This window comes from Epinephelus moara, chromosome 11 (genome assembly GCF_006386435.1).
Source record: "Epinephelus moara isolate mb chromosome 11, YSFRI_EMoa_1.0, whole genome shotgun sequence".
Taxonomy (NCBI): domain Eukaryota; kingdom Metazoa; phylum Chordata; class Actinopteri; order Perciformes; family Serranidae; genus Epinephelus; species Epinephelus moara.
In genome coordinates, this window is record NC_065516.1 from 11,203,245 (window position 1) to 11,227,270 (window position 24,026).

The 24,026-nt window shown below is 42.8% G+C and overlaps 1 protein-coding gene across 1 annotated transcript in view; it reads right to left on the reverse strand.

The window, feature by feature from the left end:
- Positions 1-24,026, reverse strand: part of LOC126397482 (dipeptidyl aminopeptidase-like protein 6) — a 158,902-nt gene that overhangs the window by 22,307 nt on the left and 112,569 nt on the right. The window contains exons 4-8 of the mRNA XM_050056320.1: positions 23,604-23,698; positions 23,057-23,131; positions 18,742-18,794; positions 17,748-17,829; positions 11,182-11,302 (exon numbers count right to left, since the gene is read on the reverse strand). Of these exons, the coding sequence (XP_049912277.1) occupies positions 11,182-11,302; positions 17,748-17,829; positions 18,742-18,794; positions 23,057-23,131; positions 23,604-23,698 (426 nt within the window). The remainder of the gene's footprint in view (positions 1-11,181; positions 11,303-17,747; positions 17,830-18,741; positions 18,795-23,056; positions 23,132-23,603; positions 23,699-24,026) is intronic.

Genomic DNA, 24,026 nt, shown 5'->3' on the forward strand with positions numbered 1-24,026 from the left:
AAATCAAATGTTGCCGCTGGCATTTAGCCCATTTCTTGCTATTAGTAGGAATACTAAAAAATATATGCCTAGTGAGGATGGGAGCCATATGGTACAAGTGACACACTCGGACTCTGGACAAAGTGAGCAAGATCCTGTGTTAAAAATGGCCACATGTTTCCAACAGAGGGCAGCAGTGTCACACGCTTAATCCATAAAGAAGAGCAGCACAGACAGAAATGCAGCTTTTTTCTTAGTTCTTAGTGTCTAATGCAGATTTTTAGGCCACCAATTCTATGTTTTTGGAGTCTGACTACTTTTCTCTTGTGCTCTGGATATTCATAGCCTGTAGTCCACCCCACTAATCATAGGTAACTAATGCCTTACTCCTACAGTCACCTCTACCACAAGACAAAACTAAACCCTGGCCTGAAAGCTTACTGATTGTATTATTTAACTCATATTAAATGTGACAAAATCTACATGTCATGGCAAATTTCTCGGATCTACGATATGAAAAAGTCACTACTTTGCTTGAGTTGATATTTGACAGCAGAGACACACCTTCCTCCCGGCTCACTGACAAGCGGCTCGGTTAGTTGACATGACATTCTAGTTTTCCTCCCAACATGCCAAAACACGTCAGTTACACAGCTGTTACTATAAATACAGTACAGTTCTCGCTGCGCTGACGGAGGTGACATAGTGCAGGTGATACTTGAGCGAGAATAGAAAAGCACATGACAGAGTGAGGTGAGATTTTGCTCAGCAGCTTCGGAGCCTTGTCTTCACTTTGTGGCTCGATCCAAGAATGGAAATGCTAATACATAATATAAAATACATAAAATAAGCAAACAGAAGAGCAGGAGAGAAAAGAATTGGAGGGTGTGGCCCATGTGTATACACCGATCAGCCAAAATATTAAAACCACTGGTGGGTGAAGTGAATAATTGATCATCTTGTTACAGTGCAATATTCCATTGGGAAGTCTTGGGTCCTGGCATTCATGTAAATGCTACCTGACCACCCGAACACCATTGCAGACCAAGTAAACCCCCTTATAGCAATGGCATTTGTCGATGGCAGTGGCCCCCCAGCAGGACAATGCACCATGCCACACCACAAAAACTGCTCAGGATGCCACACCACAAAAACTGCTCAGGAATGACCCGAGGAATGGGACAAAGAGCTCAAGGTGTTGACCCGACCTCCAAATACACCAGATCCCAATCTGATCAAACACTTGAGGGACGTGCTGGTACCCCAGAGGTACCCCTGATCCATGGTGGGTCCTCCTTAGACCGGTCATGGCTCTGACCTGTCGAGGCATGGACACAGGACCTCTGAGGGATGTCCTATAGTGTCTGGCACCAAGACGTTAGCTTCAGATCTTTTGGGTCCTGTGGGTTGTGAGGTGGGGTAACAGCACGTCGCATAGATCAGACTGGGATTCTGGGACTTTGGAGGTCAATGTCTTGAGGTCCCAGTCATGTTCTTCAGACCACTCCTGAGCAGTTTTTAGTGGTGTGGCATGGCACACTGTCCTGCTGGGGGGCCCAATGCTACTGGGGAGTGCCCCTGCCATAAGGGGGGTACCTGGTTTGCACTAGGTGGGTGGAGCGTGTCTGGTTGCAACCACATGAATGTCAGAACCCAAGGTTTCCCAACAGAGCATTGCACTGTAACAAGATGATCAATGTTGTTCACGTCACCTGTCAGTGGTTTTCAAATTTTTGGCTGATCGCTGTATATTTACTCTGCAATGGTACCATAGAAAATATTTGCTTAAAGTAAAATGTAGTTTTATACAGTGCAATATATTTTTTGGTCTACCTCTGGTGGTAAGGCAGTTGTTTCTTATAGGAGCACTCCATCTATTTAACGTATGAGGTTCAGTCACCTTGGCACAAGGAGTTTTGAATAATAACCATGATGATGTCAACAGAGTTATCTTGACTTGGGGTTAATGCTACAATCCACTGTACTCGAAACTCACGAAAAAAAGAGGTAAAAAAAACCTCCTCTGACACAGAAAAGTGCAACAGAGTCAGAATTCTAAGTTGGACACTCAGGGAGGTTCAACTAGCTCGAGTTTACCAACATAAACACACCTGAAGTCAAAGCAACATGGTGCCACAGCAGAATGACCTTTTCGTTCATTTTTACTTTATGTAGTGTGTGTGTTGTAAACATGCTGTGTTGTTGCTGCCATCTCCACTTCCAACTGATTTGTTCTGGATAGAAGTCTTTGCAAGCATGCGGATCAATGTCTCCGTTCAAAGCGAAACAAATGCACACAAGCTGTACAACTTTATATTATTGGCTGTGATTCACACTATTACACTCACATGCGTCCATGTTTTCCCCGAGCACATGCACTAGTAGTACACATCCAGCTTAGAATTATCGACTTCCAACTTTCAATGGATTGTAGTACAAGGCAAAATGTTTAATGGAAATCTTGCGTTACAAACTGGGGATTTAAAAGAAAAAGGCATTTAAAGAGCAAGGGAAAGGGTCTGCTGAAAGATGTTACTGACTTGCATTATGGGAACAAGATTGACCTACACTAGAAACTAAAAGTCAGGATGTCTTTGCTGTTCGATTTTGCTCACTATTACAGGTGACGTGCATTTGACGATATAGCCATGTTACATATATGTTTCTATTCCTAATCACCAAGTTATTTCTCTACAAAAAAAACAGAACTCTCTTCCTTCACATCACTTCCTGTCCAGCAGGTTGAATCACTGTTGCTACAGGCTGAATCCAAATGCCCACCCTCCGGACTTGTGGATTGAGTCCCTGCAGCCTTCAGTCGTACGTGCTGTGACGTGTTCACTGTCATCACATTAAGTTTGCAAGGACATAGACTCTAAGCTGCTGACAGACAGGCCTTAAGTCAGTTTCACTTGTTGCCGTGTAAACGTTTAAGCAACAAATACAGTAATGTACACTGCGCTTTTGTTGAGGAACAGTGTTAATGAAGAGTGTCAGCTCATTTGTACCTGCATACAACGAGATATAAATCACATGTATAGCCTTTAATGTGAGTGAACAAATTGATATTTATACATCAACATGTTGGCTACACACATTCAAATACAGAAATGTTACTGTACTAAATAAGGACCAGATTATGACTAAATAAATTGGGTATTATTTACTATTTACTACTATTATTATTATTTTTGATAACCTCTACAGCCTATACTTCTACATATTTCTGTATTATGGTGTGGTTGGATGTTATTTCTGGCCTACACATTTCAAATAATTCTATAATACAGTCACTGTTTTACACAATTATAATGAGTTTATTTTGTTCTTTTAGTCTGCAACTGAAAACCTCAACTTCTCGACTATATTGCAATAAATTGTGGTTATATAAATCAGTGAAGTCTGGTGAAGTGTGCATCCCAGGCGAGCTCTCTAGAAGTCTGCAGAATGTCTGCTTCCGGCCCCTTGTGGACTGGATGAATTGTGGATTTGGACGGCCCTCAGCACTTGCAGACTCCCTGGGAACCTCCCGCAAAGTGTGCTAGTCGGCAAGTGTGGTTAAGTCTGGACATTTGAATTCAGCACTATAGTTTTGTGTTTTGATTGTTTGTTTACTCCAAATCAGTGCCCTACAAAGACAACATCAACAAAATAGATACCAAATGTTGCAAAAAGTCATCAAGTATCTTTGATGCTGAGAGGACTAACTGGTACTTACTTCCCCAAACATGATTTTTATGTGACAATCTCCAGGCAATGCAGCTTGGATGCACTAAAAAAAAAAAAGTTCTACAAAACTATTTCCAACTGTGTGTCTCACATCAGTTTCAGCTTGTATTCACACCAAACTAAAAACTAACACTTTTACTCCCTTTATTAATCTTCCCCCTTTCCAGCTCACAAGTGTTGATTATGTGGTAACTCTACGCCCCGCAGGCTCAGCCACAAACAGAGCGATAAACAGACACAACCCTACGAACAAGCCTCTCGATGCAAACAGTCATCTAGCCAAACATCTATGGGGCAAACATGACTCAAATCAAAGCGACGCCGGGTTTTTATCTCGGCGCACCAGAGCCCAATAAACAGCTGTTTCCTCGGGCTGCGTCACACTGCAGGATGTGTCAGTATCAGTACAGCCTCAATAATCAGACAGCCGACAGATGACAGAACACTTGAGACTCTCCTCAGGCGTTTTGGACTATTACACACAGCCGATGGGGTTCTTGGCTGTGTCTCTTTAATTTTTTTCCCCTCCTGTCTCTTTCTGTCTCTCCTGCATGCACACTACAAACACACACACACTTTCATGGATTAAGACAGCAGTGCAAGCCAGAGGATATTCAAGCCTGGGAGATTATTTGCCAACCTTTCACCCCTCAGCATCAAATCTGCCGCGCAGAGACAGCCAGAGCTTAAGACCTCATTTCTCCTCTGTGGCAGTCTGAGCCTCAGCTTGACCTTGGCCAGAGCAGAGTCTGAGTCATTAGCATGGAAAATCTTGGGCCTTGCAGTCCCGCTGATGAATGTAAACATTACACAACCTGGCACGGCTTCTGAGCCCCCCGGAAGCTGTCGGCATCACCAGTGGGTCAACGCCAAATCTATTTACAGGCTTATAGATTTTTTTTTTTAAGGGATTCGTCATTAATAGGAATGAAAAGGACTTTCAGTGTATTAGCAAACATGAATAATACCAGATAAAAATAAATCAAATCATCATGACTGGCTACTTGGAAAGCATGCTGGCAAATTGTTGTGGACACCTGGACATTATACCCAAATATAACTGTTGAACATCAGCCTCCACTCTATGAGGAAAGGTTTTCCACATGATTTTGGAACCTGTCAGCTGGGATCTGCTCCCCTTCAGCCACAAGAGCATTAGCAAGGTTTGTCACTCCTGTGGTCTGACCCACAGTAGGTGATTCCTTTCATTCCTAAGGTAAAGTAATGGATGGAGTGGGATCAGGGCAATGTGGTGCAAGCCAAAAAAAAAATTATGAACCTGGCTTTGTGCATGGGAGCGCTGTCATGTTGAAGTGGGAAATAACATTAAGACATAAAATCCAATCCAATAATGTAGCATTAAGCATGCCCTCAATTGGAGCTAAGGGCTAGGGCAAACCCAACTAGGTCCAAATGAGATATAATATCTCTTCTGTCAGGGAGTCCTGGTCAAGATGGGCAGTCAAATTATATCAAATACAAGTACTAACATGGGCATATAACCTCACAAAACATATCAAAACACAACAACAAAGCATACAGAAATTAGGGGCCAAATTTCCAAGTTTAGTACACCTTGCATATTGTTCCAAGCTTGCAGGGTGTGAAAGCAAAACCAGATTCCCAGCTCTGTTTGGGTGGTTGGAACCATAAGGACAGTATTTTATAGCTACTGGATTAATATGTCAGTAAACTGGATATGTACTGCTGTACTTGACTCAGTAAAGCTTTTTCAATTAAAGTTAACATATGGTTCTTTCTCCTAAACAGAACCATGAAAAACACCTCCAGACAACAGGGGTGTCCACATACTTTTGAGCATTTGGTGTATCTTCATACTTCTTATATCGCCAATCAAAGTAAAGTAGTATGGTCTGAGGGGAAGGGGTTATGCTGTTATCAAGTTGTAATATTTGGGTCATTCTAATTTACTCCAACCTGTTTTTCTTACAGTGCTTTGATTTTAACCATGTCTGACCTTTTTTAAAGACAATTCTTTAGGTGTTTATTTTGCCTTTATTGATAGGACTGCTGTAGATTGACAGGAAGGGTGTGGAGCAAAGGACTGCCGGGCGGGATCGATCCTGGGCTGCTGCAGGGGTCTCAGCCTATACAGGGCACACACTCTACTGGGTGACCCCACCATTTCTAAACTTTTGACAAATTTCAAGAATGTGTTTAATTTATTTTACCTTCATTGGTATTCACTCCAGTGTCCAGTTTATTAGGTACTGCTGGCTAAAACTAATGCAGTCTAACACAACAATCCTGTATAACCTTCATGTTGTTCAGTTTTTGTTTAGAGGTGTTAATTCAACTTTAACGTTATTTAGCCTACTCATACTGATATAAATGGGGTGGACCATTGAACTGCACCAAAAGCTACAGGCTCCAAAAATTACCATAACGTTTAATTAACACCTCTCTAAATCACTTTTAACAACATTATAACTTTCATGTGGGTAGGATTAAGGGCAGTGATTTTTGATTAGACTGTAGCTTGGTGTACACAACATGTGTCACCAGAGGTCATTCTCCACTAGTGAAACAGGCAGCTGAGCTGAGAGAGATGGCAACTGAGAGGGGTGGGGATAACGTTACAGGACGAGCAAAAAGACAAATGCCTCTGCCCTTGCTCTGGACTATTCTGGGTTTATTCAAACAAGAAGTGGAGAAGGTTCCATGTGAATAGCAGCTGAACATGGGTCAGCTGCTGCTAAGAAATGGGTGAACGGCGTTCAGAAGGGTAGGGCAATGGCCTACGTTGCCCCCAGCCAACTGAAAGGGAGTCGAGATCAGATTCCTGAATCTGGAGTGGCGGAGATAGGCAGAAGCCCAGAGGAGAGTTCTCTTTTCTTTGTCAAGGGTGGGGTGCCAAGGAATGGGTTCTCCCTGAGGGAGGGGCCTATGATCTGGAAAGCGTTGTCATTCTGGCTGTGTCCGCTGAGCTCTCATTGGCCCTTGAAAATCCAAGGAAGAAGGTGTAAATCTTGCACCAGGCCTTACCCATATCTGCAACAGGTTTACAAGGTAAGAATTCTCTGGCATGTTAGATCCAGGTAGTTAAGTTCCCTAAGTTCAGGATAAGGATTGGCGCTAAGGGCTGGGTCAGTCTGGCTGGGGCCGTTACCCTCCCCTCTTCGCCACAGGAAGTGCAGTGCACAGCTTGTCTCGCAAGGCCCTTACTCATGGCGCCTCGCGCCTTTCTGGGTGTGGTTTTTCATGGGACAATAACTGATGTCAAGTGAAAGGTGGGCCAGCAAGGGGGATTGGGTACGGTGGTTGGTGGCCCCAACTGTGGACACGCTGAACCCTTCTTGTGGATCTTCCCACGTACTGCACCCACTGGGCTCCTTTTTGCACAGAGGTCCCAGCAGGTCACCTCAGCTGGCGCCTCTTAGTCATCTACACTTAGAATTGGTGCGGACCAGGGAAATCGGACTGTTTCATTAAAACAAAGCATCGATAAAGGTGAGGCAGTCAACATGGATGACGCTGTGTGCTCTATATGACTTTATTTAACCACCAGTCTGCCACCATTGGGTACTCCAGCAAGAATCTAAGGAAGAAGGGTGCTTATTATCTATCTATTTACTGTATTATTCTTGGGCCAGAAGTATTTAAGCCCAGCAAGACTTTTTTAAGTGGGCTTATTGCATATTAGATACACATCACTGTAGGCTACATCATACATACTACACTTGTGACTTTTATCACCAGCAACCCAGCATTTATGTTTGTTTTTCTTACACAAATACCTCCATATACTGTATATGCCAGTGCCTACCCCAGGTATGAAGGCATGAAAAGATAGAAACCACCTAAGCATACCAACTACTACAGAAAAACAGGCCTGTTATCTTTGAATTTTGCCTTAACCTCCTTATTATCTCAAGTCTAATTATTTCAAAATACTGTATGCAATCTCAATTTAAAATAATGTCTGATATCTTTAATTAATGTAACTGAATAATTGAATGTTTTATGATAACAGGTTTACAGATACATACGCAGCAAATATTCTGCTATATGATATCTCAAAATAACATTTTCTGTTATCAAACTAGAGAAGGACAGGAAAAATATCAACATACCATCACATCACACTATCTACATCTAGCGGGTTATCTGCTGGAATAAACAAAATACAATTCTGTTGTTGTAAAATACATATTATCTCAGCATTATGATGCAGATTCTGTTTTATCTCTTAGAGAAAGATTTATCCTGCAATAAATAATGAGTATAAATTACCAAGCCTTCAGCAAGCGCATAAATATGAGTCAGGGGGTCAGACAGTGCAATAACGCTCTGATTAATGTTTAAATGGCTGAGAATTGATATTGCTCTTGAAGGATGGACGTTGTTTCAAATGTCAGCCTGGCTAATGCAGAGATAAGAGGAGCCGTGGGTTGACGAAATTAGATAAAAACAGACAAGTCCTGAAGAGGAAACAGCCACACAGCTCTTATCCTGGTGCACTGGTGACCTCAGATAACCTCTGTGTCACAGCCTGTAAATCCTCAAAGGCCTCCTAGGTGGCAGCCATTCACATTACCAAAGAGATATGTATTGTTTTATAGTGTTACTCGAGGATTACCAGCTTGCTGTATATCACAGGCTGTCTCTATTTCTGCTATCTCTATATCTATGTGGCTGCCGCTCCCCATCTCCCTCTCACTCTGTTATTAAAACCCAGTTCCACTGGAGCAGAGTGTGCACCCAGCGCAGCGGATATAAATTCATTAGTTGAACGCTAACACAGCAGCCGTCACGTGTTTTTTACTGCGAGGCACACAGGTGAGCTTTGATCGGTGGCATTGATGCTTGGAGAGCACCATGACATCTGTATCAGAGTGTGTACAACATACGGCAGCGCTGAATTAATGCAAATCAACCGATGTAGAACATTCATTCATTTTCGGGGCTGTGTAAAGCAGAAGCAAATTGACAGTTTCCATTTTTAATTTACCTGCCAGAAATCAAGTGTTACGTGCCAAATATACTAATGTAGATGCAGAGGCTGGGGAGTCACACTGTCACATGTCATTACTTGCGAATACAGTGTTTAAATTTAAGTTAGGGATAGAGGGAGAAGAAAGAAGTCCACTGTGCATATTGGTCATCATGACTCAAGTCTGTGGTTCGGAACCTTTACACTATGACTCTTTAAAATGACTTGCAAAACCATCTACTTGCAAAAATTCAATATTTTGTGTAGTGAAAGTTTATGTATTCTCTTCTTACCTGCCCTGTAAAACATGTTGCGACCATAGACTACATATAGAGAGGGACAATGCATCGTCACTTCAAAAAATGATGCTTAACTTGCCATCCACACTGGTGATGTTATTTCAAGCCAGAGTTTGCGCAGTAGCAGTTAGGGTGGAGCCATGGTATCCAGGTCCCACTAAAACATCCAACGGACTCAATTGTGAGTCAATCAAAAACAAGGTCAAACCACTTTTTATAGCATCAAATAACTTATTAATACCGAATGTATCAGAAAAAAAAACACTTGGGAAAATTTTACATGGAGGGGGCGGCGGTTATGACCTATAATGCAGCAAGCCATAAGGACAGGACAAAAGAGCCAGCTCCTCAGGTCAAAACTCAGCTGCCCATTTGCATCCAAAGGAGAAGGGACATTCTTTCAAGGACAGCAATATTCACATCTTGGCCAAGGAAGATAAATGGTTTGAAAGAGGCATGAAAGAAGCCATTTGTGTCAAACTGTAACGGCCATCGTTAAACAGAGGTCTATGACACCACTTATCACCCACCTACAATGCAGTCTTGGGATCCATCCCTAGATGACTTAACACCCATTCACACCTGAACCCATCTAACCCTAACAACACACATGATGGCCTGGCGGGTCAATGATTCACACCCACACAGAGTTTAAAGCCTGCGACTTCACACCAGTCCATTAGAACTGACGAAGCTTCTTGGATGAGAGCTAAAACGTCTTCAAGAAACTCAAGCAAATCCAGTTGCGTACGATATAGCACTTGGGATAACCATGACCTAGATGACTGAGAACCCTCACCAGCAGCCACCAGGGAGTGAACAACATATTTTGGCTTCACTTTTGGGGAGCCGTCATGTCCATTTTTATATACACTCCATGCTCACGAGCCCTTTGGTTTATTTTGTGCCACCTTTTTGAGGTCCTAACCTCAAGGTTGAGAGCAACTTGCCTAAGTGACTTCAGAGACAATGGTTAGCTGATTGAAGGAATAGTAAAACATTATTATGGTACAAAACCTTAATTGGGTAGATGACTATTTTTAATTTTTCATGGTGTTATGTGGGGGACTTTCTATTTTGCTGGCTGACTCTGTCGTCTGTGGACATTCCCATAGGAAAGTTGTAATAGAACTAGCGCTGGCTCGTGGACATTCCCATAGGAAAGTTGTAATAGAACTAGCGCTGGCTCCCAGCGGCAGTGATGTAATTGGATCCAAATCCGTGTACTTCCGTACTTCCTCGACCAACAGCTGGTTAGCTTTGCCTTACACCCGCCTACACCGGAATTGCTGTTCCCCGAATTGTTGTCAGTAGTACAACAGAAAAGGAAGTGTTCAGTGCATCGCAAGAAGAGATTAAAAGGAATACGATTTCATTTGATTCAGCTATTTTGCAGAGCTACAACGTCCACCATTTCTATTACAAAACGAAAGACGAATGTCCCCAGACACCCATTCCGAAGTAAGGGAGGCTGGTCACGCGAGACTAAGCAACCTCCAGAATTCTTCATTTTAAGAAAAAGAGGAAGTATTTTCACAAATTACACACACACACAGGCCTGAAATACACACATGCACAAAAAGGACCTATACACATACATTAATAGAGCCATGTAAAAGCGAGAGGGCTGCCTGTGGACATGCTCCCCCAAGCAGTCGAGGAGGTTTGTGTCTTATTTAACTACACTTCGGCAGTGCCCAGGGGGTGGACTGCTAGCCTCTCCAGCTACCAGCCCACACTCCATACTTGGCCTGTATGGGGACTTCAACCAGTGACCTTCTGGTTCCTACGCCAAGTCCCCACAGACTGAGGTACTGCTGTCCCAAAAAAGAAGAACACAAGCTCATATTGTGAGCTCTAGACCTGCAGTTTGACAGAGCCAGGCTACACGTTCCCTCATTTACAGTCTGAAAGCCTTGCAGAATAATGCCTGACTAAATGCCTTTGGGTGCATGTATAAATAGAAATAGAAAAGACAAAAGTTTCCATAGAGCCAAGCAGTCACTTTCAAGGAAGAGTCCAACATTTTTGGAGAAATGAGAGAATAGAAGACGATGATCTTATTTGAGCATGGATACTGTCTCCTAGTTCTAGCTTCATATATTCAGCAGACAGATAAGAAAGGGGTATTAATCTTCTGACAATCTTCTCATCTAATGCTCTGTTTAATTTCCAAAAAGACAAACTTTTCCTTTCATGGCATCATTTTTTCTGCCTTACCTTCATACAGCCAGTCACTGAGCCCATTAAAGATGACGCCCTCTTTGCCAGTAGACACCAGACGAATGGAGCGGTTGTCCACCCTGGAGCGATAGTAGATGTTGTTCTCAAAAACGAAGATCTACAAGAGCCAGAGAGAGGAAAGACATTTTAATCACATTTAGGAAAACAATAGATCAACTATCTTTAAACTGGAAAACCCACAATAAGACCTTCTTTTCAAGCAGCTCCAATCCTGCTGATCTGTTCTTATGCAAGGGACTGAATCTCTTCCAGCTCCACAGACATTGATCTGTCAGTGTTCCTGATTGAAAGCCTTCCTGCAGGGAATTTCCTTACTGTGAATAAGCTGTTACATTATCATTATAATCAACACGCACAAGAGGAAACCTGAGGACAGTCTGGTATTTATGCTGACACATTATATTGCAGGTGGGATCCCTGGGTGAGGAGTCACGCTATCACAGCTTAAATCAACCCTGGTGTCGGAGCACACATCAGCATGATGCTTTGTCGTCTGTCACACACAAGAGAGTGCACATGTTGGCAATGGCTGCAATTTAATAAAGGGAAACCAAAGATTTTGACAAAAGTACAAAGAAGGAAAAAGTCTTTTCAATTTCCGATAAGACGGCAAACCTTGGGACCAAATTTTGACTTTGCCACTCTCCTCTTCAGGCCTGCAGGGCTTTCAAGATAACTGAAGGTCAACCCTTTCATTATAGAGAATAATAGATCATCAGCACCCACGGTGAACGTGGTAGGGCGGGCGGCTCTTGGGGCTGGAATTTTAAAATGTTACAGCCTTAATGCCATGCTGAAATCAATCTCAGGCTATTACAGAAAAGGGTTTGCTCAGTATCTCTAGGATTAGGGAATCTCTGGGCCTGGAGCTGGTATCACAGTATCAATGAATGAGTCTCCAAAAAATATTCACTATGAGAGGTCTAAATGATGGGACGATGTACAGCAGGAAATCCAATACTGTAGCTGCCTACGATTGCTGCATGTTGATTTTTTTTACCTCTTTCTACACTGTGAAAAGGATCGGCACTGCAATCTTTTACTACACACTATGCCTCAGCAATGTGGCATTCAGGATACACACAGATAAACTCTCCAGCAAGCTAAAAGTTTAACTAGCAAACCTGCATCTCTTTAAAGGTAACACAGAATCTGTCACAATTAGTTTCTCTTGAGGAGACGCTAGCTCGGGGCCCATGTGGTTTGGTGTCACTTTGGTGCAGATGGAGTCCCTGTATAGAAGCTAATCTAGGGCACAGCACAGAGAGAAGACCTGGCCCCGTTCTCTGAAGGAAGGTAGAAATCTGCCAGTGATGGCTGGGATCCACATCTACCCTCAGCAAGAATATTTGGAGGGGATTATATAAACTTTGGGCTGGTGAGAGTGAAGTGAAACTGCACCAACACACTGATAAAATTCATTATTTTTAATTTCTTCACCGAGATTTAAAGGAAACAATCCCAGTCAGATTTTAGCAACATACTATCGTGTTCTCAGTTGGTATTAAAGGGGCACTCAACCAATTTTTGACCAAATACCTGCAAAGCCAATGGCATTCCTATCAGCCTCTGCTGTACCTTTTGCATGCTAACATGCTAAACTAAGACAGTGAACACAATTAACATAAAACATCAGCATGCTACGACTGTCATGTTGAGCTTGTTGATGTAAGCCACTAGCCAGTAGCATGTCCGTTGACTCCTAACAGTGTTTACACCACCACACAGTAACTCACAGCCTCCAGTTATTTCAATGACGGGAAGGCCCCAAAGGGGAAGTGGTTTCAAACACATCAGTAGGGGTGTGAAGTGGTTGCAGCCCATGTGAACATGCCAGATTTTTCTTAGCTGTGCATAGTTCCCCCATTCCTATGAAAGTTGCTCAGTGGCACAGAAAGCCAATAAAAGTCTGACTTCCTGGGTGTAAAATTATCCCAATGTCATGCATCATTGGCGCACTGGAGAATTTGCCAGCCATGTGGCTAACTTACGATTTAGCCTTCACTAACGTGAATGGGGATAAAATAATTTAATCATGCGGTCATTTTGCCGGGGTTATGATGCTAAAAAAATTAGCCACGGATTAACAGATGTGTCTTTCCCAATGTAAATTTATGGGAAAGTCCTTTTTGGCCCAATGGCATCTAGCACTAGATGTAACTGTTGTAGTTACACAGTTTGGCCACAATATCAAATTGGCTCCAAAGTCCAAAGGTGCACTACCTGGGGGCCAGGGTTCACCGTTTTGAAATTCTGCTGGTAGCCGTCTGGCTTTGGTGTATCAAACAGAAGGGGGCAGGCATCATGGGAGCAAAAAGAAGACAAGATGGAGGAGGTGATAATGTCGATGTCTGAATGGTAAATGGATCTAAATTTGTATAGCGCCTTTCGAGTCACATTCACACATACACTGGTGGCTGAGACAACCATACAAGGTGCCACCTGCAACTCACTCACACACTAATGGAAGCATCATCAGGAGCAATTTGGGGTTCAGTATCTTGCACAAGGATACTTCTTCCGATTGGTGGACGACCCGCTCTACCTCTGAGCCCCAGAATGGTGCAGTAATATTCCCACCAAACTACAGATGACTGGTAAATTGTCCAAATATGTAGACATGTTTTAGAATTCCATTTCCTTTGCTTCACTACAGTATGCAGCTGATAATGCCTTGGGTATGCCTATTTTCTTGAAGTATCGTTTACTCAGCACCAAGCTAGCTTGCACTTCCACCAGTGACATTCAGTGAAGCACATGCCTGTCATTGCAGCCCTGGACTGTAGCTGCAGCAGCCACCTTTACAAACTCTTTGCTTTTCTGTGAAACGCTCTTTCTGGTTAGATGGTTGTCAGGTTGGTTGCTGTGCAGCAGTGTGAAAGCAGCTTTAGTGTTGTTTAGCAGAAAGCCAGTGTTACAAAATGGTAATGTGGAGTCTGAATGCAAAGGCCAGGGTTGGAAAGGTCAAAAGAAAGATGCTATCAAAATGAGAGTCTTTGAAGCTTGACCCATACAAGGGACAAAATGTTCTCATACTGTCAGTGATGTGGACAAAGTCTTATACTTTGTCTCTTTTTCTCAGTCTCTCTCTCTCTCTCTCTCTCTCTCTCTCTCTCAGACACACACACACACACACACACACACACACACACTCTATCTCTCTCTTTCTCTCTAATGTAATACAAAGTTTAAGTCTTCTGAGGCTGAGCATCCAAACTTTGTGTGAATGTGTGTCAGCCGCCATTCACAGGGGGTTTTACTTTCCACAACACAAGTCAAATGTATGAAACATCGCTGTGCAGACACATGTTTCTGTGAATGTCAGACAGCACTTATTCACCCAGTTACACTGACTTTTTGGCCTCACAAAAAGCTTACCATGTGGCTAGACAGCTGTGTTTATGACTGTAAATATGGGTACGTATGTGCTCATGCTCCATGGGAAAGTACAGGAGATTTAATTAAGCGCATAAGGGATTTGGGAACAGGATAGCAGTTGGGCTGATTTATGTATATTAGATGCCTCAATATGATGACACATGCATTTGCTTGCAGACTGTGAGCTTGTTTCAGCTGATGGACATCTCTCGCTTTAACCTCCACCTCTTCCACAGAGGACATCTGAACCTTCAGGGCAACCAGCTGCTGTTCAGTTTCACGCTAACATAACTCGCCCGATGGAAGTAAAACCATTTCATGACTAATGGTGAGAAACTTGAGGCTATATCAATCTAGCGACTGTGTTAATTAATCCACTGATGAGATAACAGGTAATTAATAGCATTGTGCTGCAGGATGTTATCACTTACAGTCTGTCTGCCCTGCAAACCAACACGCCGAAGCTCATTATTGCTCTGACAAGTTCGACTGTGTGATGATGGAGGTGGAAAATGACTCATCGTAGAAGAGTTTGCAAAGGCCCATTGCGTCTTGTGATTCAAACAACAGTGTTTAATTTGAAATGTGTTTACTGGGAAATCTCAGTAAATCATTAGGATGATTTACAACCTGAGGGACGAAATAATGTGTGTGCTGTTTTCATGGACTCAAACTTAGACCGTATCGCTGACTTAAAGAAAATGCTGCCTCGGAATTATAAAGATTATATGAGTCTTAACTTAGGAACTGGATCCTCTCAAGAGTCTTCAGTATTTCTGCACCACATTTGTCATAATATGCCAAGAAGGCCTGTCGCATATATATTTTTTTCCAAATGTGTAGAAAAATGTAGCTCTCTTTCCCTTTCAATCCCTTGCAGCTAAGGGGCAACCTATGAGGGTGATTAATAAAGACAATATGTAAGTTACAAAAACTGCAGTTCCTCAAATGGCCACTTGAGGCTGGCTCCAAAGGTGAGTAAATCCCCAGCAGAAATTAACATGTTTACAGCCTGGTACAAAACTATTTTGGTCCCTATAGCTAATTTCCCCATTAATGACAATGGGGATATATTTTTATATACCTCAACCATTTAAAAATTATTAAGGCTTAAAGTTACTTATGTTTAAGGGCAGTTTGAGTGACAGGTGGGTGCTGTCCATTGACAAGTCTCTACCACAGTGACAACAATGGTAAGGTAACGTAACCATGGTGTAACCCCAGTATAGGCGTGGCTGTTGTAACTGCTATTCCAATGTGTTTTCAGTTTATGAAAGCTACCCTGCATTTATGTGGTGTTAGAATAACTGGAAAAATGAGTTCCAGATTGGGAAAATAAAAAAATGCAGTGCCCCATCAAGTCGGAAAAACTCAGGAAGTTGTTGAAATTTTTGATACACAAGTTGCAGAGTTGACATCATATATGCAGCAATATAGTTGATCGAAGTAAATGTTCAGTTGATGATAATAGACTTTTCATTAATTCACATATTGCATGTCAATTTTCTGCTCACATGTAATTTATAATATGGTATAAGGTTGTAACTGTTATTTGCTGTCCACGCAGTGTGATCTTGATTAGTCAGAAAAGTTATTCGTTAGCATTTGTCAGGCAAGGCAATATTTTAGTAGTTTTGCGTACTGGTGCAGCAAGTCTGTAACAAAATCACTTTGTAATATAAATCTCAAACTGTTAACGTGTTAACAAATTTTCTGAGGGATAAAACAACACATCGTCTTTGTAGCATCTATGTCGTTTTTACATGATGACTTAAAGCTCATGAGGATACCAAAGACGAAGAACGACTTCCAAACTCTGGCAATGGGACCAATCAAAGAAAATTTTGGTTGCCTAAAAAAGTCTTGCTCAGTTGGCCAAAATGGCACACTTAAAGCTTTAAAACAGGAGTCCACACATCAGTGGGTGACATCACAGTGGCTACGTCCATTATTATAATATAGTTTATGTTTGCAGCTCTTGGTATCCCATAATACTTTGTGCGTTTGTAAGTTGGCCAAGGTAATGGAGCATTCAGGTAGTCCTGGTCGGCTCGTAAAGTAAGAAAATGGAACATAACCATGTTGTATATATCAGGTATTTGTGCTCAGGGGTTCATCAGTCTCTGCTGAATCTACCACATTAAGTGGACCAATGAAAAAGCCACTGGAGGATGTAAATATTGGAAGTCTGGCATGAACTCTACAGTTTGTTCTTGTTAGCAGCCCGAACATTTTAATAATCAGAGGGTGTTTCAGGTGAATGGAAGGTATATGGAAACATTTACTGTTAAGCTGAAGCCCTGTTTGCCAGTAACCTCAGGTTTGACTGCAACCTTGGGTACGATATAACTTGTCATTTTACAGCACTGATAATTTACTCAGCCGTTGAGGTTAATTTCCTAAAATATCTGACTTTGTAATTTGACAAGGAGAACTTGTTTGTGCCTTTAGTTTTGTTCTGTGTAAGGATTGACCCACCTTCACGGGTTGCATCCTTCAAAGAATTTGACATCTGTATAAAGACTGAAACTGCCAACTGCACATAATTGCCAACTGCTCTAATTAACATTTTTATATTAACAATGAAGTGACTATGTGTTTGTAAAAGGCGTTGGTCGTAGGGATGAATCCACAGACAATTATCACCCAGCTCTGCAGTTCCCCTCTGCTCTGCAGTTTTCAGCATCGTTCCGCTCAGATTTTATGGCTCACACATTCCCCATATCAACTTAACGAGATGATAATCTGTCAGTGTCGTGTTTACAGCTTGTTGCATTACCCCAAAGTAGCCCAAAAAAATCAATTAATGCAGTTTTAAACATGGGAAACACAAATACCTTTTACACCCTCTTCATCACTCATTCCAACTCCTCCCATTAGGGGTCTGCTATAAATTCCCCTAAAATCATTAATTCTTTCTTCCATTAACTTTATAAAGTGGCAGTAAAGGAGACTGCATGCAAGCACTTTGCATATATTATGATACGTTAGCCACATTAACTCTACTTTTGTAATCCAGTATGCTGTGTGTACGGTGAGTTTTTTTTTTAAACTATGCTCCACATTAAAGGTGAGTTGTAATGGCTATATGTTGGGCAATTGAGGTGGTTTGAATCTATGACAGATGGCAGATGTAGGGGCTTCATGGATATTGTAGTCCTCACCAGTTGCTGCTCATGGGGTCCCCAGCCTGCGTACTGCAGCTGAGCATTTCGCACCTCTGGAGGGTTCAAGTTCCACGTCGCCCTGGGGTGCACAGACAGAGAAAACAATGCTATCAGACAGAAGTGCAGACAAATACACACCGTGACTGTCTGCTCCCAGCGCTGCTGCGGGAGAAGTACAAGTGTAGCACAACTGAGAACAAAGGTTTAAGTGTATCCATAAATACCAGCGCTCTATAACAGTGTCACCTCTCCTTATTGGGAAAAGTGCTGCGCAGTGCAGGCTGCAGAATTAGAGGTGCCACTGCCTCTATGTCTTTGTCTGGAGCCGAGGATGAATGAGGTCATCAGCCGAGGCAGTTATTTTGGCACATCACCACTGGGTGGCAGCACACAAATAGATTTGAGCACGAGAGCTGCTGACAGTGCTGGAATCACTGTGACCTGATGTGGATGTAATTTAAAGGTAAATAAGTGAGGTGTCTACTCACTGGACAAAATGACCATAACATGTCTTGGCGGCTGATCAGTACCAGATAATAAAGTGCCACAACTTCTGGCTCTTGAACTTACTACTTTGAACGTGTGTTACAGCTTTCTGCAGTTGATCCGGTTGTGAAAACAAAATGTTATGTCTAAATGAACATTTTCAGCTTCTCTTTCATAACACAAAGAAATGAGGATCAGCAAAGCAGCAAAGACTTGTCACACTTAACACTTCCTACATTTGGGCATTTTAACCATTGAGATGTAAGATCTGTCGATGTCATGGCAAACCTGGCTGCCATTTGAGGTCACTGATTATTTAGCAACCCTTTCACCTCACACCTCGCTGAGAGATTGGAGGTTAACAATGCAGTCGATGTGCCAGATGCTTTGTAGGAGGACAGTTGTGAGAACAGGTGGGAATGAGTTGCTTTCAGAGTCACACACAGCGAGGTCAGGTGGGATGAGACAATATAAATGGAACAATGCAGCCCTGTCGCCTACTTACGGAGTATCCAGACTGCAGATGATGTAGAAGGCCGTGTACGAATGCTGGTACACCTGGAAGAATAGGAAGCGGGAGAGCATTCACTTTAGATCACTTCTAATGAAAAAAGGCAGCAGTTATACCATGGCATCTTGATCTAAACTGCTTGATTTCCCTGTTATTGAGTGAAAGTAAATGTGGATGTCACAGTTAAAGCTGGACTTAAGAAATGGTTCTATAAAAATGAAAAGAAAGAAAACAACACTAGAAACTGACAACAACGATCTCCTCGAAATTAACACTGAAAATGCGAGCTATAAGTGGGTACTTCTGAGAAAAAAGAGAATACTTTGAAAGTCTTTCATGCTGCCATAAAATCTACAACATAGTTAACACAAAAATATTATAGATTTGAAATTTTGGTCCATTTTGGTGCACAGGTCCTTTACATATCAAAACAAACGCTTAAAGGATAACTTAACACCCCCGATATGACCTCCAGTGGTTTAATATCTCACCTTGCTGCACTGACGTACAAGTGTACCCTACGGTGTGTCAGTGCATTGTGACATCACTGTTGGGTGTGGTTACATGTGAAACAGCCCTGACCCTTTTTACTGGAGGATAGAGAACATTACTCCTCAGTCTGCTGTTAAAGGAGAACTATTCTGCTCATTTTAAGGTTCATACTTGTATTTTGGATTTCTACGAGAACATATTTTCATGCTTAAATGACTCAGACCGTCTGTGCTGGAACACCTGTACAGAGTGGCTCAGGGATGAGTCCCAAAATGTTGAAATGAGAATTTTTTGCCCTTTCACTTCCCTCGTCTTGAGGTCAATGGATTTCTTGAATGTGTTTTTGGTGATATGCCTGAAGTAAGGTCTGTGGTTATGACAAGTTTAAGAGACTTTCATGTTTTGTTCTATGGCATAAAATACCCCACTCGTGAATTTTGAAGCCTTTAGGTGTCCTAAAAAAAGGCAGCTGCTAACAAGTGGCTAATTGAGACTAAAAAATGTCATCATGCCGAACATGGCTTTACAGCCTTATTGAGGTGGCAACATTTAGTCATGAGTACACGGTGTAGTTTGTTTATAGCCTAACATTAGCGATTTACTTGTAGTGATTGCATCTACACTTCAAGAATCATAAAAGTTGATGCTTACTTGTGAAGATTCTCTTCATTAAAACTTTGTTTACCACAGAGCTTATTTTCTACAATACTCCAAACTCCACTGGAAAAAAGCTCATAGGCTTTTTGACAGGGGAACGAGAGTGACGCTAACTTTAGCCTCCGTCATTAAAAAACGTCATTCACGTCAAGCACTCTACTCACCCTCTGTCTGAGATGCTTTCTTACAGTGCCTGTCTACATAAGCCCCCCTTCTGAAGAAGCCCAGACTGTTCTGATTACTCAGTGTTTCTGGGTCTTAAGTATCTTGGCATCTCTGCATTATCATTGCAGTGGGGTAAATGACTGTAACTCAGAAAAACTGCCTTTTCCAGCATTTGAAAGTAACCGATAAATGCTTCTAAACTAAAATCTTCTCGACCTGACATGTTCCAGCTGGAATATGGTCCCCAATCAGGGAGAAATTACCAACATTGGCAATCATGATTACATGTTTCCTTGATGTTAGCATGTTGCTACATGTAGCCACGTACTTGCAAGAGGAGGATTACTGTAAAGGAATGTAGCAGCACTTTCAAAATCTTCACAACCAGACACGCTCCAGAGGACATATGATCCAAAATCAGGGAGAAATTAACAACACTTTGGCAACAAATATTACATGTTTCCCTGACAATAGCATGTAGCTACATGTAGCAGGGTAGACTATGCGATGTAAATACTTGCAGTAGCAAACCCGGAGCAGATGACCTACAGAAAATCTGTTAAAAGCTGAGGTCAGCTTGTCTTAAAAGTTTAAAAAGAAATGTTGGAAACAGAGGGCTCTAGTTTCCCGGCGCGGCACAGGGTGGCGAACCCCGCGCAGAGCTAGTTTCGAGCAGCGCAACCCGAGGCTTGCTTAGTTTGGTAGTTTGGCAGACCGAGGTGTGCTGAGATGGGTGTGGTGACGCAGCAGGGGGAGGTGTCGACAGATCCAGCTTGGCGCAGTGACAGTTTCGTGCCAAAAGGCTTCGCCAAAGGTGCGCTAAAAGCTCGCCAGCTGAAACCAGGTCTACTGTCAGCGCAGGCGGAGCGCAGCCGGTGTAAGCCGAGGTTTGGCTGACCGGAGGACAGTGCGCACACGTCACCAAAACCTCACAGGCAGGTTTCCAGAATGTCAGGCACATTAACGATGCAATAAATACCCAAAAACCACTATTCAATGCAACTATCTGCAATCAGCACATAAATGTATCTCTATATCGACTGTCCCGTCACATCTGATGTCAGATCAAAGGGGATTGGCACCATTTGGCACGCGTAATGGAAACAATGGAAACCCAACCTGATTTGATTAACACAGCTGCAAACTAATGAGTTCACATCCCTCTCAGCCAACCACAAACAGCCACAGCATCAGATAGGGAGTATATATTCAGCATCTGTCATCTTAGAAAAGTCAAAAGAAAAGAAACAGAGTGAGACTGCGAGAGAGAAAGAGAGAGCGCGCGCGCACGAGAGAAACGCAACATTGATTTACAATTGTGGTGACCTCCTCCCAGGCTACCTTTGCATCATCAGCCCGTGGAGGTCTGCTCGCAGTTCCGTATATTCGGACACTGCGAGCTTGGACCTCCCGGACCAAAACATCAGTTTCCTCCTGGGAGAAGTTTGGCCGTCTGACGCTGCTGCTCTCTTCTGCCATGGCGAATTGAGTAAACTCTCATTACGCCTTCGCGCGGCGCATTTAAGGGCGAGGAGAGGGGCTCATTTGATTGGTGTGATGTGTGTAAAACCCACTCCACGCCTTCTCTCCTCCCTCTTTCCGACTTGCGCAGGTAGGAGGGACGGAGGTGGGAAAGAGGAGTAGCTGCGCCAGGGCGCACGGTGTGCCAAACTTGCAAAATCCGCCTGGCCACACCCAGTTGGCGAAGCACAGGTGCGCTGCGCCTCTGCCTCACCCGGTCTGCGAAACTAGAGCCCAGAGTTTTTTTTTTTTTTTTTACATATGTTTGCATCATTATTTGAAACTTTGGCCATGTTAAATATGAACAACCAATATTTCAACATTATATATATATATGACAAAAAATAAGGAAAACATGATAGGCTCCCTTTAAGTTGCTCGCTAATTACTCCTCACAACAACATATCTGGCTCTCCTCTATTTAAAGCTGCTATGGATTCCATTGGATTTCACTCCACATTTGCATCTTACAGAAATACACCACACACTATTTGAAATCTATTACTGAACATTTCTTGACAGATGTTTTTCTACAGTAATTGTATGTTAAAAATAGTTTCATCTTGTGTATGCTACATGCAGGAGTGTAATAAGTCACTGCTAACTAAAGATACATTCACATTCAAACTGAGGATGGCTTGTTGTGTGTTAGTATGCAAACACTGTGTTTATCATGAACTCCTTTGATCCATGCAACATGTTATAGAGATGAGGTGTGCGACATGAGTCTGCATTTGCCAGTGAGTGACTGCGTGCTGCTAAAGCGAGCGTATAGCAGGAATGACTGTCATCTATCAAGGTGATGGAGGTTCGGATGGAATAATAAATGCAAACAAATGCAGCACAACACACACGGCATCTCTGGTGTGTCGTAATATTTTCTATTCATCTCAGGCAATAACAGGAGGTTATATCTCTCCCAGCATCTTTCACACACTAACAATAGGCACAAACTCTCCACAGTGACTCAGTGGCAAAGCAGAATGAAGTAAACACACAGACATTGGCTCACAAAATGATTCAATATATCTGATCTACCTATATTAGGGGATGAAATGCTTTGATGCATATCAAGGTGTTGGCAGAGCTGATGTAGTCATCATGGGACACTTTATTCACAATTGCACAGAAATGATAAATTCCAGGCCAATACTTCCTGTTCCTCCCGTCGATCTCATCTCCCTCCCTGCGAGCCGGTTTCAGCGCCGGGGGGTTTGTTTGTGTTCCTGCCTTCCTCGCTACAGTTCCACTCGGCTGTGCTGGCCCCCGCCGCCGCCATTGCTGACAGGCAGTGGTGTGCGACGGGCCTTCACACCTCGCCATGATTACTTTCCCCTCCCTCCCTCCTTCTTCTCTCACCCTGCCTTCACTGCACTACGAGCATATACCGCACCCTCCTCCCAACAGAGGCGGCTGACATATTTGCCTGTCAGTTTGCTAATTCAAAAAACAAGCAAACAAATGAGAAGCTCACCGGTGCAACGTTGTAGGCCAGCAGCACATGCTTCATGTCAGGAGACACCTCATACTTGCTGGCTTTGTACATTTCCTGTGAAGGAAAGGCAGATGTAAGAGGGAAAAAGAAAGACAAAAAGATGAGACCTTTAACCATGCGTGGTATTTTTTCATTAAACTAGTCCTTAAATGACTGCGTTTGACGGATTGCTCGGCTCCTGAAGCAAATGGGAGTTGCATTAATCTTTGCGCCAGGGCTTGGCGATCTGATGGCAGACATAATGTTGTGTGTCGTCACCCAAGCCGCCGCAGCACACTGACGCTACATCTCCATCGCCATCTCCACGTTTCCTCCCACATGCCCTAAGTTTCAACTATGCAGTCCACATTTCACAGCAATAATGGATCATTTGATTAAGCTTCGTAATAAAAAAGAGCTTTGGGTGCTTTGATTTGCTGACACTAGAGGAAAAGTTTTAATTTAATTCACGGGCAGCCATGGTCAATTCTTCAGTCCTGTGATTGTGAGAAAGTAAAGAGAAAAAAGGAGATGACTAAAGACTTACAAACTTCTTGTTATGCACCAAGATGGTCTTTTCATCAGTGTCGACGTTGAACTTGACGACGTCGCCATCACGATTCCGGTATAATAGCTCATTACCTGCAAGGGGAGGCAGAGACAATAGAAAGTTTGATTAGTGATATTCCTGAATGTGTCGTATAATATCATCTATAAAACTCGGGAACTGCCCACTGGTTCGACAGCCCATTGGTTCGACAGCCCATTGTTCCGACCATATTAAACTCATTGTTCCGAAGTCCGTTCCGAAATCATCATGATGCCCTGTGGTTAAGGTCTGGTTAGGTTTAGGCACAAAAACCACTTGGTTAGGGTCAGGAAAAGATCATGGTGTGGGTTAAAATGAAAAAGAAAGTGACAAACACATAAGCCGTGAGCCTGCTCCGCCTCAAGCTGGTCGCGGCGCACC